Source organism: Echinops telfairi, unplaced genomic scaffold (assembly GCF_000313985.2).
Source record: "Echinops telfairi isolate 266 unplaced genomic scaffold, ASM31398v2 ScPeMD7_7400;HRSCAF=8409, whole genome shotgun sequence".
Lineage (NCBI taxonomy): Eukaryota > Metazoa > Chordata > Mammalia > Afrosoricida > Tenrecidae > Echinops > Echinops telfairi.
In genome coordinates, this window is record NW_022111300.1 from 33638629 (window position 1) to 33657635 (window position 19007).

General features: G+C 54.3%; 1 protein-coding gene across 1 annotated transcript in view; it reads right to left on the reverse strand.

Moving 5' to 3' along the window:
• Positions 1-19007, reverse strand: part of LOXHD1 (lipoxygenase homology PLAT domains 1) — a 150763-nt gene that overhangs the window by 18824 nt on the left and 112932 nt on the right. Inside the window, exons 32-37 of the mRNA XM_004702968.4 lie at positions 16655-16863; positions 13237-13422; positions 10370-10497; positions 3781-3898; positions 3097-3271; positions 965-1150 (exon numbers count right to left, since the gene is read on the reverse strand). Of these exons, the coding sequence (XP_004703025.2) occupies positions 965-1150; positions 3097-3271; positions 3781-3898; positions 10370-10497; positions 13237-13422; positions 16655-16863 (1002 nt within the window). The remainder of the gene's footprint in view (positions 1-964; positions 1151-3096; positions 3272-3780; positions 3899-10369; positions 10498-13236; positions 13423-16654; positions 16864-19007) is intronic.

Below are 19007 nucleotides of genomic sequence, written 5' to 3' on the forward strand. Positions count from 1 at the left end.
TTTTTAAAAAGCAAAACCGTCCAGTTGCTTTGGGGAGAGAGGTTGCACGATGTTCATGCTCATGTCACGTACCTAGCAGCCACCCTGCCAGTCACCATTCTGTGCCCTTAGCCACGATGCTGATGTTCATCAACCTCCACCACACCTCGGAGCCTCTGGGATGCTCCAGGTCACTGCTGGGGAGGCTCAGGAAAGATGGCTTTGCCAAAGTCAGTTTCAATGTAAAACACAAGAGATGAGATGGAGCAGTGTGAATTAAGGAAGCCGTGTAAAGCAAAGCAGTGAAATGTCCTGGGTTACAACCCCATTCTAAAGACGTGCACTGGCACTTAAAGGACAACCTGAAGCCAGGAAAGGGATAAGCCAAGAAACATTGAGAACACAAACAGCATCACAGTCACAGATGTGACAAAATATCCCTTCGGGTCCTTGGAGGCAGCAATAAAGCTCTTGTTCGGCTTTGATCCTATTTTATAGTTCGTCTTCACCAGTGAATTTGGCTAATTGTATTTAGGCCTGCCATTATAAAGCAACAGGAATATATATTGCTTTTTTATAGAAAACTCATGCGAAGTGAATTTGGTGATAGATTTTTCTCGAGTTTTGTACCAGAATCATCCCCGGGTACTTAAAAACGCACTGCCACAGAGTCTCTTCTGACTCACGGAGACCGCATGGGCCAGGGTCTCGAGACGGTAATTATACGAGAGTAGAAAGACTCCTCTTTCTCCCGTGGAGTGGCTAGTGGTTTCGGAGGCATCATCCAGACACCACCGGGGTTCTTCATCTCTCACCCTGCCCAGAAACACGGGCTCTCTTTAACGAATGGAAGTGTCAACATAGAGACAACCTTCCACTTGGGGATGCCTGCCTCCCCAGGGTAGGCGATGTGGACAAGGCTGTCGGGACAGTGGGTCAAGGCTCAGGGTGACCTTCGAGTGGACCTGGACTTGGGTGGAGCTACCTTTGTTGTCGTGCCAGACCCTCAGCTTGCAGAGGGGGCCCAGGCTCAGCATGTCGGAGAAGCTGAAGGTGTCTGTACTGTTCCGCTCAAACTTGTTCCAGTTGGCCGACTGCTTCAGGGCCAAGGTCCCACTGTCCCCATTCTCCCCGAAGATAATGATGAACACATTGGCATCGGTACCTGCTCCTGGTGGAGAGATGGGGGAGACGTGAGGTATGCGCTCGGGTGTCAAGCTCTCCCCGACCCAGCCCTCTAGATGGGCGCCTGTACTCCAGAGACAGGCCAAGAGGCTTCCAACCCAAACCAGACCAGACCCAGGGCCGTGGGCTCGACCGCAATCATAGCGACAAAGTAGAGCTGCCTCCTCGGGTCCCCAAGGCTTTAGTCTTTACAGAGCGGACTCCCACAGAGTGATTGGCTCGCTCGAACGATCAGCCTTAAAGTTGGCAGCCAAGTTTGTAAGTCCTGCACTGCCCAGGTTCATCAGAGTACCAACCAAGATGAAAAGCAAGTTCACTGCCACCAACTCAGTCCCAACCCTACAGGAAGGGGTAGAACTGCCCTGTGGGTTTCTGAGACTATAACTGTTTACAGCTTCTTCTTTTTCCTGCAGAGCGGCTGGTGGTTTCGAACTGATAGACTACGGTTGGCAGCCTAACGTGTAACCACTGTGCCGCCAGGGTGCAGGTGAGCAGGATTCGGGGTCCATGAAGCTAGAGGGGAAGCTGAAAAGGGCTGGCCTCCTAGGCCCTCCTTCACTTGTCTTCCTGCCTTGCAGATGCTGCTGGCTTGCCTGGACTCCCGGTCAGCAGTGGGAGGGGTCAGCACTCCCAGTTTGACTCCTGGCCGAGGCATGCCCAACCTTTAAAGGCTGGCCAGGTAGATTGGCTTCACAATTCCGAAACGTGGCATGGTCATTGTTCCCCCAGTGGACCACTGATGGACATTAATATAATGGCTCTAGAACAGGTGAAGCTCCTCCACATACACCCAGCTGTCGCCCATGAGTTCAGCCGTTGCTTTCTGAGAGCGTATTTGGAACGGCTGGAAAACATGTGGACACTTGGAATTCCAAGCAAAAGGAGCGAAAGTCCCAGCATGAGGAGAGAAGGAAGACGGTGACCCAGAGGGAAAACATTACCCCCTTCACTGACCAACACTTGTGGCTGAGATCTTACCCTGAGAGCTTCATTTCTTTGGCTACATTGAAAACACAAGCCCCTCCTTCCCCATCCAGATACAGTCAACCCCCCGTTACGGCCTCACGAGCCGGCGGCTAGTTGCTGTGGAGCTGACCGACGTCTCCATGGCGCCCACGGCTGGTAGCTGAACATGTGACTGTTTGCACCGCCTCGCTGCCCTTTCTAACCCGTGTGCTGAGCCCATCCGCGTCCTTGCAGCGGCTCCTAGAGAGCAGGCATGGCTTGGGGCAGGCAGGCCGGAGGCACGCTCTTCGAGGTGAGACAGCTGTGCTTTCAGGCCCAGGCCCTCCCATGCTGGAAGGCACTAACTTTGGGACTCAGTTGCTCATTTGTCTTTCCAGACTGGCCTTTGGCATCACCTCTTCTTGAAGCCCTGCCTTCATGAACCCCCCCACCCCAAGGCATCCTTCATCTACTCCCCCTGTCTGCTGCACCAACCTCAGTCAGACCCTCTCTGCCCTGCACTTGGGGGTCGCTCCACTCAGAGGTCCGCCCCGCGAGCTTACATCTTTGTCATAAGATCTGGGGCCAAAGCTGGCACACGGCTGATGGTTGCCAGTGTGACCAAGAGTACAGACCCTCAGGCAGCTGGCACGCAAGGGCGCTTGCGTGAGGGGTGTAGACAGCCAAGAGGTTGGAGAGCTCCGAGTCAAGCTGCATCTTCTGCATCATTTTCAAGTGTTCCCCTGGTGGCTCCCGCCCCCAGTACATGGTCTCCCCACTTGCCTAAGGGAGGATGGAAGGGACCAGGTAGGAAATCCTTTGCTGAGGCAGAAAGTGACACCTGGGGAAGGGAGTGGAACTGACTAGCTCCTGGAAACCCCCTCGCCCCCCCACCCCAACAAAAGCCTCCTGACCTGGGCCCAGAGCAAGAAGCACAATATGAGGGTGTGGGCAAGGGTGGCAGGCGCTAGAAGGGTCCAGACCCACCCAAAAGGTTGCTGGTCTTCACGGAGACGGAGTAGGATGTGTACGCCATCACCTCCTCCCCGTCGATGACGGCACACATCTCACACACCAGCGTCTTCTTGCCCTTGCGCTGGGACAGCCAGTCTCCGTAGTAGAACATGGTTAGCTCACCAGTGGTCATGTTCTTCAGCAGGATCTGGAGATGAGGGAGCCTGTGGGCAGCGGTCCCGGCCCTAGGCTGCTCTCAGCCTGGGCAGAGTGCCCTCAGACCTGGCTCCGCAGCCAGGCTGCTGCTAGGCAGACTCTGGCCGGTCCCCGGGGAGAGGGGGGATGATCAAGACAGACTAAGTGGCAGCCACCTAAGTGCATGGCTCGAGGAACGCCCAAAGCTTCTTGCTCAACCTGCCTAAGGGTCCCACCCTGAGCCTCTCTCTGGATGCTTCCTGACTCACTACCTCAAAGCAGCCCACCCCAAGCTGCCCTTCATTCCATCTCCCTCCACACTGCACGGGACAGCTTACACTGGATTCGTGGGCAGCTGATAATAGTTGCAATTAACCACAAATAAACGAAACCAAGTTCTCTGGGTAATTAATGCCCAAGGGTGTCATGGATTATACAGGCAAGGCTATGTGGCACTCCCCTCCTAGGGTGGCATTTGAACTCTGGGGTCCACTGAGGAGCAGGGAGGAGGGCCGGGCCTACCCTCTCCAGGAACCACTCGGGCCGGCTGCCCAGGCCGTCAATTCGGAGGCGCATCTTGGTGAAGGGGGCGATGTCCAGGATCTCCATGATGAAGGTGTCATTCTGCTCCCGCTCAAACCTGGGGTGCAAACAGGGGGTATGAAGGATGGAGGCTGAAGCAGGGGCTCCACTCAACCCTTCTCTTTGCCCTCAGGGACTCCCCGACAGCCTGTTTGTCACACCCCAACTATGCCTCAAAGACTGAGTGAAGAGGGTTAGGCTGCCACCAGTTCTAGGCTCTCATCTCACTCTGCTAGGCTCCTAGGGCAATGCCTGCTCCTCTCTGGACCTCGGTTCCCACCTGGAACGGGGAGAAACTGACATGGTGACCCCATGACACACTCACATGGACCCAGTCGATGGGAACCCAATTTCCAATGTAAACAGAAATCTGTACTTGCCGAGTTTCAATGAGATGCTTGGAGGGGCAGGCCTGCCGTGAACGGCTGGGGCAGGTTGGCTACTGCACATTTCTAGACGGGCCATTCACATTTCCCCCCACACCTCAGCCCAGGGGACCACCGGGGCCCAGGCTGCGTGGAGACACTGACAGCTGTCAAGTGCAGGGTGAACAGAAAGCACGTTCCTTGGGAAGCGAGGCTCTCCTTCTCGCAAGTGACCCCATCCTCTGGGAGACCCGTTATCTATATTCCTTACTGCTCTCCCGCAGCGCCGCACGCACATTGCGACCTTCAATGCTGACTGATTGCTTGACTGCTGACAGATGCTGCTGCTGACAAGCCCCTCGGGGAAGTGCAGGTGGCACGAAAGATACGGCTCCGCATGGCAAGCGTGCTGCTGCCTCGAATACAAGACGCACAAAGAAGCCACCAAAAAAAGAGAGGGCACAAATGCTGGGGTGGCAAATGCCGCAAATGGAGAATGACCTTCCCCTAGGCTTTGATCCACATGGTTAGCAGTTCGAAACCACCAGCAGCTCTCAGGACAAAGATGGGCTTTCTACTCGCATGGACGGTTACAGGCTGGGAAACTCACAGGAGGTTGATATGAGTCGGCATTGGCTCGATGGGTTTGGGTTTAGATGTTTAAAAGAGGAGCCCGGTGATGTAATGGTTACCTGCTGGCCTGCTAACTCCAAGATCAGCGGTTTGAAACCACCAGCCGCTCTGTGGGAAAAAGAGAGGGATTTCTACTCCTGTAAAGAGTTACTGTCTCAGTAACTCATAGGGACAGTTCTATCCTGTCCTACAGGGTCACTATGAGTCGGCTTCTACTGGATGGCAGTGAGTTAATCCAATGGCAAGGTCAGCAGTTGGAAACCAGCAGCTGACCTGAGGGAGAAAGATGAGGCTTTCCCTTATAGTCACGGAAACCCATAAGGGTAGTTCTAGCCGGTCCTGTAGGGTCACTACCGGAACTAGAACCAACCCAATAATGACAGTGAGAGTCTGAAAGGAGGCCAAGTGGCACTGTTGACTGCAAAGCCGGCAGTTCAAATCCACTAGCCTTTCCTAGGGAGAAAGACACGGCATTGGAAATCCTTTTAAAAACTGAGGGAAACCTCGTTTTCTGCTCGGTACCTCTCAGCAACCTCAAACACTGTGACTGAAAGCAAAGTACCTTTCAGTTGTGGCTTTGGATGGACATCATCATGACACTCCCGATCTTGATTTCTTATGTTTGATTAAAAATATCCCTCAAGACTGGGGAAAAAAAGAGTTGCTATGAATCAGAACTGATTCCATGCTAGTGATTGAGTCTTAGAGAAAGGAGACCTGGTGGCCAATGGTAAGTATTTCGCCCTGAAAGGTTAACAGTTTGAACCGACCAGATGCTCTGTGGCTGAAAGATGTGGCAGACTCTTTCGGTCAAGATTACAGCTTTGCAAACCGGACAAAGTTCTACTCTGTCCTGTGAAGTCCCTAGGAATCAGACTAAACAAAGCTAAGTTTCAAAAGCAGGGTCAAGGCCAACGTGCCCTGCTGCTAACCAAAAGTGTGGAGAGTCAAGTCCACCCACAGGCACCTTGGAAGAAAGGTCTGGCCATCTAGCTCCAAAATATCAACCACTGACCACACTAGGAACCACGGTGCTATCTGACACACATGGGGGTCACCACTGAGTTGGAACTGAACTGACCACAGATGGTCAGTCTTAAAGGCAGTGGCAGAGCAGAGAGAGGAGCTCTTTTGGCAGCTTGCTCAGGTGCACTGTCTGATGATCAGGATGGTCCCAATTCCCACCTGCTCCTCTTGAAGCCCTGCCTGGCCTGCTCAGGTGGAAAGGGTATGGACGTGCTTATTGACATTCCTGAAAATCATCTGCTGACCCATGGATTCCTCGCTCTTGTCTGTGTGCACTTTGAGAGCTCTGGGGCCTTTAGAGTGATTTACTGTGTGCTTCCCTTCCTTGTCCCCTTTGCATTGAACCAGACATCTCTATTTCATGGAGGTTCTCGGAAGAGAGGGAGGAAGAAAGAGGGGGAGAGAAACAAGGTTTTCTTCCAAAGACTGAAGACTAGGTTACATTTGAGCCTCCCTAGCCGATCCAGACCAAGCCCCAATTACGCCTGGATGGTCCAGATCCAGAGAGCGCCCCCCCCAACCCCCAAGCCCCACAGCCACTAGCTACACACTTTCTGCTGCCCAGACCCCTCAAGGCCCCCTGACCGACAGTAGGTCTCTCATCATGAGGGACCATTGAGAGGAGACCAGCCATTGATCCAGGCTCACAGCCTGCCCTGGCATGGAAGGATGGGCTGCGAGAGTGGCCCAATGGAGCCTGGCCATCTACCAAGACAGTCTCCACCCTGCAGCTCAGAGACAGAGAGACGGGGGCACGGCGGCAGAGGGCTCAGAGGCTAACACAAAGGTGGTGGTTTGAAACCCCATCCCCTTCCCCAGCACTCCCTGAGAAAATGACCTGGTGATCTACTTCTGTCAAAATAAGAGCCAAGAAAGCCACGTGGGCAGGCAGTTCCTGCTGTGCCGGCAGATGTCATTAGGAGTCAGAACTACGTAACAGCTCTGTGGCTGACAGAGGAGCCTGCATCTGGGAGGGGCTGCCTGTGGTCATGGCTCACTTCCTCCCCATTCCGGCTCCTCTCTGCCCCCACCCGGAGGAGAAGCTATCCTAAGGAGAGGGTTCAGTAATTGACACCTCCGAGCACCCAGGCACCTTGGTTGTAAAGTGCACACTGGCACGTTCAGGGTGCAGTGGGGGGTACAGCTTCAAAAAACTCATAGGAGAAGTCCAGGACCTTCTCAGACCATGTTTTCCCACCGTGCTTTGAAGGCCCCTCAAGCCACTGAAGGGGTTCTGAGTGAACGGATACGAGGGGGTTTCCAGAAGTTACATTCCAAAAATGTAATTAAAAGACAACAAGATTTCCCCACAAACTTTCTGAAGGCCGTTTCTATTGAAGAGCACTCGAGGTGGTGGTGTCCGGCATAGAGGCCAATCCAGGTTGACCGCATGGTCACCGTCCCAGCTCCCATTGCTCAGGGAGAACTGCAGGAGGAAACAGAAGCTGCAGAGCCAGAGAGCAGAAGGGCTGCGAGGAGGCCAAAGGTGCTCCCACCCAGCTCCCCAGGGAGAAGAAGCTCAGTTGCACCAGCCGCTCTTGAGGTAGAGTGAAATTCCTTAATCTGGCTCTTCTACCCCAGTCTCCGGGAGTCCCACCAAATGACTCGGTAGGACTAGGCGCATGCTTGCCTGCCATCATTACCACCGTCATCATCACCACCAATATCACCATGCTCACCACCATCCTAACCGTCACCCTCACCCTCACCACCACCCTCCTCCTCCTCCTCCCCACCATCAGCCTCACCTTCACCACCACCCCCTCATCACCATGCCCACCACCACCATCCTCATCATCACCATCATTACCACCAACATTACCGTCCTCACCATCATCACAGCCAATGTTGCCAACACCACCGTAATCTTCACCACCACCATCCTCAGCATCCCCATCCCCATCCCCGTGCTCACTATCATGCTCACCATCCTCACCACCACTGCCACCCAGAGGTAACCCTGAGTGCTCATGCCAGGCAAGGCCTCAGAAAGCAGCACTGGGGTCCAGAGGCAAAAGGCTGTGGTGGGTTTCATAGATGTAGGATCGGATTACTGAACATTTAGATAACAGATTCTAAAGATGAATCATGATCTAAAAGGAGCAAATGCAGAATGGAATTTCAAATTCCTAGGGAATCCAGGCTTCCTGGAGCCGCTGAGACTGGGGAACGCTCACTGCCCATCCCACCCCCCACTACCACCACCGAACTACTGCCTAGTTACGACCTTTTCCTTAAACGTTGAGCCAACAATATCCATGAACTCTGCTTTTAGCCAAATAACAGTTTAGCTTCATTAGTAAACGAGCGACCCCTTGAGCACTCTGGTCTTTTAAAGGACCATCTGCACCGGCTCACACTGGCAACAGCAACGTGAAAGGTTAGGTGGACACGAAGCTAAGGGAGCAGGGAGTTTGTGTCTGCAGAGGAGGAGCAATCCGGAAAAGGGAGGGGGAATGGCTGCATAACTTGAAGAATGTGATTAATGTCACCGACTTGTCCAAGTGGAAATTGTTTAGTTGGGTGTCTATTGTCACCAACACCACACATTTTTTTAATGGGATCATGTGAGGGACGATGGCCAAACATGGAAAACCAGTCAAGACCCCGGAAAGTCTAAGCTGGTGGCCCAAGGAGAGGCCGAGAGAATAGAAGGTTCTCCTTCATTGTCACTGCTAACCACCATCTAAACCAGTGGTTCTCAACCTGTGGGTCACGACCCCTTTGGGGGTCGAATGACTCTCTCAGAGGGGTTGCCTGATTCATAACCATAGCAAAATGACAGTGATGAAGTAGCAACAAAAATAATTTTTTTTGGTTGGGTTCACCACCACATGAGGAACTGTATGACAGGGTCGCGGTGTTAGGAAGGTGGAGAACCACTGACTAAATGGGTAGTGGAACCTATAGTGTAGGACTAAGGACCACCTGGCTGCAGCGACCCACTACTGGCCTGTGACCCCCAACAGCAGAAGGCCACATCGCCAGTGACTCAGATTTCTCACCAGTACAGTGGTGATGCTAACAACAGTTCTCATAGGGTTGTGGGAGGGCCAGGTGTGTCAATAGAGGTAAAAGGCTTTTGAAACAGGTGAAGAAGAAGCTGGAGGGTAAGGTCTTTTTAGCAATTTATTTTATGAGTTCAGTGTGATTTGTGTTCATTTCCTTAGCAGTGAAAATGGAAACAAAAGACTAGCTGGTGATTTCAGGCCAGAGAACAGGACTGCCCAAGAATGCCTGCACTGGAAACCGCGCCATTGCGCTGCCACTAGTGGACATAGTGGCACTGACCGTCGGAGCGGCCAGCAGCGTGAGAAGCATCATGAAGCCACCCCTCTTCCACCAGCGCCGTCACGGCAGTGATGTTTAGTGCCACCGGTCGGCTGCGACTCACAGCGACCCAGGGCACAACAGAAAGAAGCCTGTCGGTCCTGCGCCAGCCTCACAACGGTTCTCATGTTCCAGCCCAGCCTTGCAGCCACTATGTGAACCCCTCTTCTTGAGGGGAGGGCTTCCCCTGGTCTCTCGAATGCCCGCGGGCTCAGCCGACGGGCAAGGTTCCAGCAGCGCTTCCAGACGAAGCAGACTGTGCAGGGGGAACAGGCGGCGCCCTCCAGAGGAGTCCGCCCTGAAACGGAGCCCCGTCACAGTGCTTTAACCTTCCTTTCCCAGACCCCCACGCCCTCCGACACATCAGGGTCCCTTCCCTCCTCTGTTCAAAGAGGCGGTTAGATCTGGGAGGTCCCTTGTCTCCTTGCATCACTGGCATCGCAACAAAACGGCCTTCCCCTGACGCTGGGGACAGGCAGAGGCCCGGCGGGTGTGGTGACACCTTGAACAACGGGCACAAAACAACGCACAGAAGCTGAGCGCTGCCGCCGCTGTCCTTACCCACCCAGGTCACGGGGGTGGCGGTGGGGGGGTGCTTCTTGCTCTTCCTCGTTGGGCCTGACCCGGTCTGGACATGGACTACCTACTCTGTCTTTTTTAAGGTCTTCACCATTTTAGCTTTCGATCTTGAAATAATTTTAGACTTACCGAAAACGTACAGAGAGCAGGGTTTCTGCATAACCTTCACCCGCCTTTCCTGGGGGCCACGCTCCTCCCTCATCATTGAACAACGACTGAAACCAGGAGATTAACGGTGGCGCGATGCTATCAACAGATCTGACATGGTTTTGAGCAGTTGACAGCAGGAAGGAAGGTTAAGCAGGAAGGACGTGGGATGGATGGAAGGAGGAAAGAGAGAGGCAGGAAGGAGGGAAGGAAGGGAGAGAAGCGGAGAGGGAAGGATGGAAGGAGGGAGCCAGGAAAGAATTGCTGTGGGTTGAGGAGATCCAGGAAGGCTTCCCGGAGGAGACAGGAGAGAGAGGGGATGCAAAGCCCTCCAGGAGGAACCCAGTGCGAGAAGGGGTGGAGGCGGGAAGGCCCGCAGGTGTGAGCAGTGAGAGCAGCAGTCTGGCGGCAGGCAGGGTGGGTGCAGAGGGCGGCGGTCCTTCCGATACCTGGCCTTCTTTTTGTCCAGCTGCACCTCCTCTGTGCTGCCGTTGATGCCATAGAGGGTCATAAAGATGTTGGAGTCGGTGCCACCGCCCACCACGTCGCCGGTCCACACCGTCATCTCGTAGAGCACCTGCCAGGAGGTGGGGACAAGGTTTGCGCTCTGGCCTCACCCCCTGACCCCAGGGAAGGAGACAACACGCTTTCAAGTTGCAGGGCTCTGGGCGAGCCATTGTCCCCACTGTAACTGCCTGGGTGGCAAGAGTCCGGCCTTGCCACTCTCGTGTGCCCTGAGCAGAGGAACTCCGTTTCTGCAACCGAACATGCCAGCAGGCCCGGCTGGAAGCGGCTTCTCTGCAGCTTGAGTCCCGTGGGCCCCAGAAGCGCTCGCCTCGCTAACAGTGTGCCTGGGGCCCGGGTGCTTTCCACCAGCGGCTGGGCCCTCACTGGTCCTGTGAGCTTAGAAGTAGGGTCCTCAGAGGGAATGTGAGGAGGCCTTCCCATTTGCCAGGAAAATCCCCTTCGGCCACCTAACCAGGGCATCGGGGGTTGGCAGGAGGAGTGAGACCAAAGTGGGAGCCGGACCCTGTCTGTGCTGCGCCTCAGAAGACGGAAGACAGAGACAGACCAAAATGCAGGCTTCGGGCTCCATGGAGACGGGTCCAGGCCTCCGGCTGCTCCTGGCTCCAGGTTCTCCCCGGGCAGCTTCCCTCCCTGTGCTCAGTACTGCTCCTTACGTAAGTGGGAGCTTCCAAAAAGAGACACGGAGCAGGGCATCTCTGAGTCCCACCTGACATCAGAGGTGCTAGAGAAACACCAGGCTCCTTGCTGAGGGAGTCAGGGGGTGTAGCTCTGGACTGTTACAACTGGAGGGGAGGCAGCTGCATGGTGGGTGAGGGGTGTGGTTGCGGGCACGCACACAGACATGCACGGGGAGGTGCAGGTACACACAAAGGCGCACAGAGACACACCTTGACCGACACACACTGACACACAAACAGGCAGACTCACATAGGCAAACATCTTGATCTACACACACAGCCACATACACTGACAAGCACAGGTAGACAGACAAATACATAAGGCACGCACATTGACATACACACCTGCACAGGCAAGTACGCACAGGGAGACATACACTGGCACACATTGGCAAATACACCGAGAGACACAGAGGCACCCACGGTGACACAGAGGTACACACCCAGGCACAGAGAGGCACAGCACAGGCTGCCACACAGGGACACACAGACATCGACAATGACACATAAGCCCACACAGGCACGCATGGGCACATACACAGGCAGACGTACAAGCACCCACTGAGACACACACACAGCTACATGCGTGGAGACAGGCACAGACACTTACACTGGTGCACACAGACACATACAATGGCAGGCTCAGGCAGCACCCACCCAGACACATGTGATATTCATGGACATATGTGGGCACATACACAGGCAGAAATGTATCAGCCCAACAGACACAGAAGCACACACAGAAGCCCACACACAGACACATACAGGGACAAACAAGCACACACAGGTGAACACACACACCTGCACACAAGCTGAGACATACAGACACACACAGGCACACATGTAGACACATGCAGATACATAGACATACACAGGCACACGTGGGCACATACACACAGGCATACAAACAAGCACACATAGGCAGACACATATGCACTTACACACAAGCAGATACATGCACACACACACAGATACATGCAGATATATAGGTATACACAGGCACACACAGAGGTACATACAGGCACACACATAGATACATAGAGCCCCTTACACACACACAGGTACATATGAACACACACGGGGAGGCACACATGCCCACATGAGCGCTGGGAACTGGGTTGGTGCGGGGAGGTGGCTGGGTAAATTGGGAGCCCACCCACAGCTCTGTCGCCCAGATGGCGGTGTCTGGGAAGGGGGCCCAGAGTACCTGCTGTTTAAAGCTCTGCAGCAAGGGATGGGATGGGGGTGAAGCCACTTGTTCCTGCCACTCAGCACCAAGGCTTTTCCAGTCTCCCAGCCCAGCTCCTCCTTTACCTCCACCTGGAGCAGGGGTAGGGCCCATGCAGACCTTCCTTGGGCAGCTTCAGTCCTGGGACCCAGCGGCCTGAGGCTTAGATTCAGGAAGAAAGGCCAAGGCTGGGCCTCTGTTGACCCCATGCTTGCTGCCATAGTGACAGAAGGTCAGGGTCAGTGAGCTGGAGGCCTCTGGGCCACCACCTCGCCATGTGTCCCTGGAGCCCTGGGCCCAAGTGTCCTGCCTTCTGGCCAGCCCTGACCTTTGGGTTGACACTACTGGTCCCCAGCCACTTGGCCAGTTCAAGGTGAAGCCGGGCCAGGCACTCAGAGCTCCTGCCGCCTGGCCTTTTCCAGCTAAGGAAGGTCTTGTCAGGGCCGCTGTGGCTGGGCTGTGAGACCCAGGGCTCAGCGTCCCAGTGGTCTCAGCCTCACCACCAAGCATGGTGGGGACGGCACATCCTTTGGGGAGCTCTGTCTTGGATGTCGCTGTAGTGTCGTGGCCTTACCCAACTCTCTCTGGACTGCCCAGGATCTTACATGGATGGGGGTGGTGGGCAAAGGGGGCCATTGTTCCTGTGCACTAGAAATGAGAAGGCCAAAGCCCAGAGAAGCCAGGCGACCTGCCTGAGGTCACACAGCGGTGGACTAGAAGAAACTTCAGTCTCCTGACTCCTAGCAAGCAAGTCTAGCCAGTGCATCAAGCTAGCACCCGCTGCCAATGCCCCAGCGACCAGTCTCCCGCTTCCCTCTTCCTCCTCTCCACAGGTGCCCTACCCCACTGCTGCCATACAGTGCCACACCCGGCACCCCCATACCTTCACCCCAATGTTCACCACCATGGCGTCCAGGAGGTCGAAGATGCGCGAGGTGACACCATCGCCCCGATCCTTGGCGAGCCAGTAGTTGCAGCGCAGTGTGTACTTGATGCCCTGTGTGGGCACGGCCAGACACAGCTCCTCCACCAGCCAGCAGCTCTCTGGGGAGGCCCCATCATGGCCCAGCTAGGAGAGGACACACTGGTTCTGGGGGTGTCTGGGCCCTCCACACTCCATTTCCTGCTCCCCTCTCCGCCCCCTCCCGCCAAGCACCTCTCCAAGGCTCCCTGCTCTCACTGAGGGGCTGCTGGCAGGTACCAGTGCTCCAAACCCAAACTCAGCCCACTGCCACGGAGTCGATGCCCACTCACAGTGACCCTATAGGGCAGTTTCCAAGACTGAGGTTCTGAGTCTGGAAGCCTCGCCTTCCTCCTACGGAGTGAGCTGGTGGTTTTGAACGGCTGACATTGTGGACTGCAACCAACTCATAACCAGAGCTCCTGCTCGGGGTGGCAGTAATGATTACTCTTTCCTTCGACCGCCAGCCCAGCCCAGGGGTCACATGTCCACGGGGCTGCAGAGGGGTTCCTAGTGAGCACCAAGGAATGACTTCTGTGGCCGCAACTCTCAGGTTTCACAGTGGCGAGGCCTCCTGGGGGTCAGGAGACCCTCCTTCCAGCCCAGACTCATAGTCGATGCCTTATAGGGCAGGGCTGAACTGCCTCGGGGGGCTTCTGAGACTGGGACTCTTCACGGGAGTAGAGAGCCTCACCTTTCTCCTTCCTGCACAGTGGTTAGTGGTTTCAAACTGCTGACCTGCCCGTTTGCAGCCCAAAGTGTAACCACACCACCAGAGCTCCTAAGAGGCCCTCCTAGGCACACCTGCCTACTGACTGCCTATCCCCCTCCCTCCACTCGATCACTTCTGTCTCCTCCAGGGCCATGTCAGGCGAAGTGGAAAACCAGGGCTCTTGGGCACAAAGGGCGTGGGGGCGGTCAGACCTGTAGCGGGCTGGGTGGTGTAAGGGGAGCTTACAGACCCGCCTCTGTCCCCATGGCCTCTGGGCCCTTCCTCCTTCATGTTCTCAGCACCAAGGACAGTGCCTGCCGCTCATTCAGCAAGGCTGGAACACCCAACCTGCCTTGGGCACTAGGCCAGGGGGAGGGGCACCACTCAGTGGGCAAGGCTGTCCTGTCTGCAGAGCGTTCACTGCCTCCAGAAGGCTGGGATCTGGTCGTGTGGGAGAGACAGGCAACGGCTCCACTATAAATCGGGCTTGAGTAACGCAGCATGAGCAGAGGAAGTCTAACATAAAATGACAATGATGTCTCTAAAGTGAGCCAAAGACACACAAACTGTAGCGATATGAATAGATTTGGGGGTCACACCTAATTCTAGCCCAAATCTGGGAACAACTGGTTCTTATTACCTGGCCCAGTTTGATGCTTGCCCTCAAGAAAAGCTCAAAGAGATAGTTAGAGTTTATTGTGTCAACCTGGCCAATAAACACATGTGGGGTTAATTGAAGGGTGGCGGCGGGATAAATGGCTCGGTGAGCCTCACCTCTCTAGTTCTCGGGTCAGGTCTCTTGCTTTGTGATGGTCGGACCAGGGTGCAGCTGGCTTAGCCAGTTCCCTGCTTCAGCTGGCAAGGCTCACTTCTTGCAGGACATCCCTGAGGAGAAGTCGCATGGACCTGCCCCAATGCAGCCCTGGGTGTGGGAGCAGCCATATGGAGACCCTTGCCAGCGCTGAGATGCTTATACGCTCACTGATTTGGCTTTCCTCCAGCAGCCAACATCATTGGGTGTGTTTTGTGAGATGGAGGAGGACTTTGTGCATTGGTGTCAGACATATGGGCTAATGTTGGACTTGTGGGCTTGAGCAGTACTGGGTTGGGATGTTTTCTTGGTGTGCACTTAACCTTTATATAAAACTCTCTCTTATGCATAGGAGTTTCTGTGGATTTGTTTCTCTAAAGTACCCAAACTCACACACTCACACTAAAAGATATGAGTACTATAGCAAAGTGTGGTCAAGGCTACAAGAAAGAATAGCATTTGGGTCTTAAAAGCTTGTCTTCAAAGGAGCAGCCGGGAGAAAGGCATCAACTGGGCCCACGTGGAAGAAGCTCGCCAGCCTGTGTGAGTCAATGAAAAACCCAACCCTGAAGGAGGGAATGCTATCAGAGCTTAGGTTGTGAACACCTGGTTTCGGAAGGCTACGGATAACTGTGGGAGTCCAACATCCATTTGAGTGGTCAGCACATGGAACAAAGCTCCAGGACTTGCCACTGACCACAGACCAGCGATGTGGATGGCCTTGCTATCACGCAGAGGGCGGTGTTCTTGTTTTATTTTGTTCTGTTTTTCTATATTTTGTTTTCTATGTTTTTCTGTATATGAAATCCAGAGGGGTAGAGCTATAGAGACAGTGACTATATCATTAGTTTCTTTGGGGTGGGGGAGGTGTGGGGGTTTGGGGGAAAGGTTATGGGGAGGTAGAAAATTGATAACAATGGGTATAAGAGGGAAGTATATATTCTAAAGTTGATTGTGGAGATGATTGTACAACTCTTATTCATATGATTGAACGACTGAATGTGTGATATGTGAAGTATATACCAATAAAGCAAATTAAAATAAATTAAAAATAAAGGGGGATCTGGAGAAGCCAGAGATATCTGAAACAGCACGACTTTCCTTGCTGGCTTTGTTGGGAAGTGGGCCGCAGGGCAGGGCACAGCAGGGGGCCTCCACGAGCTAAGGCCCTCATCCATGAGCTGAGGAACTGAATTCTGCCAGGCACCAGAGAACCTGGAAGAGGTCACTGGGCCTCAGACAAGCTTTGGTTTTCTCCCAGTACGATTCTCAGATGAGGGCGCGAGAGAACCGATAGCTGGACTCTTGACTCAGGGAAACGCTACAGTAATACATGGGCATTATTTTAACAGATGAAATCCGCGGTCATCTGTCACATCTCAGCGTCATCAAGTAGATTTGGACTTCCAATTTTAAGGCAGTAATGCTTTATGGAAGTAGAAAGCCCAGTCTTTCTCCCACAGAGTGACGGGCTTTCTGACCTTGCAGAGAGCAGCCCAACACATAACCACTAAGACGGCTGGGCTCCTATCGGTTGCTTAGCAGGAGAAAATGCACCTGGAGGCCTTGGGAAGTTGGGAAATTGGGACCTTGAGTGCCAGCGACTCATTCAAGGTCACATGGCAACAACTCATTCAAGGTCACATGGCAACAAGTTGGTGGTGAGGCCAGGGGACCTCCCTCCCCTACTCGCCTGAGGTGGCTGCCGCCCCGCCCAAGCTTCCTTCCACCATGTAACGGGTCAGCTGTGCCTCGCTGTGGTCACCCCTTTCCTCCCTGGGGGAGCGTCACCCTCATGGGACCCCCACGGTCAGCACCTCTATTTTCTTGATGATGCCCACGTCCAAGCCTCCCACGTAGAACTCCTCCACGGAGCCGCGGCTGAAGCCTCTCTTCCCTCGGGGGTAGTCCAGCCAGATGCGGTTACTGCGCTCCTCCTCCTCGCCGATGAGGAAGATGAAGGCCCGGCTGTCAGTGGCCGCGTCCCTGTGCTTGCCGGTGGTGACTGACACATAGTAGGGAATCACTGCAGGAAAGGAGCAGGGGTGGGGGGCTCAGCCTCACAGTGGGCCAGGCACATGAGGGGGCACTGCCTCCAGAGGGCTCTGATCTCAGCTCCCACACCAGGTGCGTGGAGCTATGCAGACAGGTGGGTTACCTGTGTGAGTGCCACGTCACCTACGGTGGAGAGAGCTAGGACTACAAACCTGAACATCCTGAGAGAGCACTGAGCAACCGGTTGGGAATACCTCCAAAAGCCTCTCCACCAATGACCTTAGTTGAACCAAGCAGTCCCCTGTGCAGTAGGGTGAGCGCTGCAGGCCCTCACACACCTGGAAACTTAGCCGTCGTCCGCTCAGAGAGGTTGAGTTGGCGTCGGAGCAGCAGTCAGGAGCGCAAACGATGCACTGCATTCAGCAAACCTGCCGCACAAGACCTCTTGAAAGTGTTGACAAGCAGGACGTTACTTTGAAGACTACAGGGGGCCTGGCCCAAGCCATGGAATTTTCAGTCGCCTCAGAGGCACGTGACAGTTGGACCGTGAATAAGGAAGACTAAAGAAAAACCGGTGCATTTTAATTGTGGGGCTGGCAAAGACTACTGAAAATAGCACGGACAGCCCACAGAACAAGTCACTCCGTCCTGGAAGAAGAATTGCCAAAGGCTCATGCCCGTTGGGCCTGTCGTCCGAAGAGACCAGTCCCTGGAGAAGGACTTCATGCTCGGAAAGGCAGAGTGGCGGCAAAAAAAGAGGACGACCCTTGACAAGATGGATTGACAGCGTGGTGGCAGCAATGGGCTCAACACAACCACTGTGAGGATGGTGCCAGACGGGCAGTGCTCTGTTCTGTTGGGCACCGGGTGGGACCAGCAGGAGCTCAGTCACACAATGGTGAAGTGCTCGGCTGCTCACGGAAAGGGTGGAGGTTCCCACTGACGCAGCGACTTTGCAGGAGAAAGCCGGCTATCCGCTCTCGTGGAGATGAGAGGCCGTTCTGCCCTGTCACATGGAGTCCCTGTGTGTTGGCGTGACTCCATGGCAGTCAACAAGCAACACAGAACATGGTAGATGAGCGTTCTCAAAGGCACCCAGACGTATCAACATAACCACCTGCTCAGGGTGTGGGGATGAACTCCAAGTCACCCGAACAGGGTCCATTCTCCAGGGAGCTCGGAGTGACACGGACATGTGTAAGTACATGTTGTTGGGTGGGCTTCCTTGGAGACGGCTCAGTTGAGAGGAACACACTCCTGTCCGTTACCCTTTGTTTTCATCTGTTGGGAATGGAGGTGTGATGGCGGGAGCTCCAGCAGCCACTTCAGCATCATGGGCAGCTTTTAGGATAGAAGGTGTGCGTAAGGTTGCCAAACGATTAGGTCAGAGGCTCTAGATCCCTAACCTCACGGGAGCTGCTAGAGTCAGGCCCAGACTACTACTCTTGAACTACTTTTACATGCGAGAGAAAGAAGACCACCCCCCAAACTAATTTGTTTAACTCACTGCTTCTAGTGCTCTGCTATTCCAAACCCCAAACTGAACTCAATGCCCACTCACAGCAGCCCTCGATCGTGCCCGTTCCTGGTCGTTACTGAGACCGACTGAAAACCCTCCTCCAGGTCCATCTCCGTCAGTAGCTTGGGAGACGTTAGCCTTAGGTTATAGAATCTGTAGCTCTTGGGAAAGTTTCAAACCAGCCCTTCGTGGCTGTAGCATGTTCCGCACCTGGCCAAGGTCCACTTCATGTTTATAAGGAGAGGCCCACCAGATGCTGCCAGGGTGTCACAGAGCTTAATCAAGGAGTGGCCTTCCTCGTGGTCCTGTCACTCACAGAATAGGAAGGTAGTATGTAAATACATCGGCCCTCCATGTCCTAGCCCACAGACCCGCCGTGCCATCTCCTGGTGGGGATCGTGGTGCTCGTCACATTCTTAAGTTCAAGAGATTTGAACAAGAGAGCCTACACACTTGAATATCCAAGAGACAAATACAGATCGTCTTTGTCTCAAAACCTAGCCAGCAAATGAACATGTCCCAGGGATTATAAAATGGTCTTTCTGAAGGTAGGGAAAAACGGAAGCCGAGAGGTGTAGGGACTTGTCTGCGGCCACGTGGTTTATTGTCAGCACCAGAAATAAAATGCAAGTCCCTGAGCAACCAGCTCAGGATCA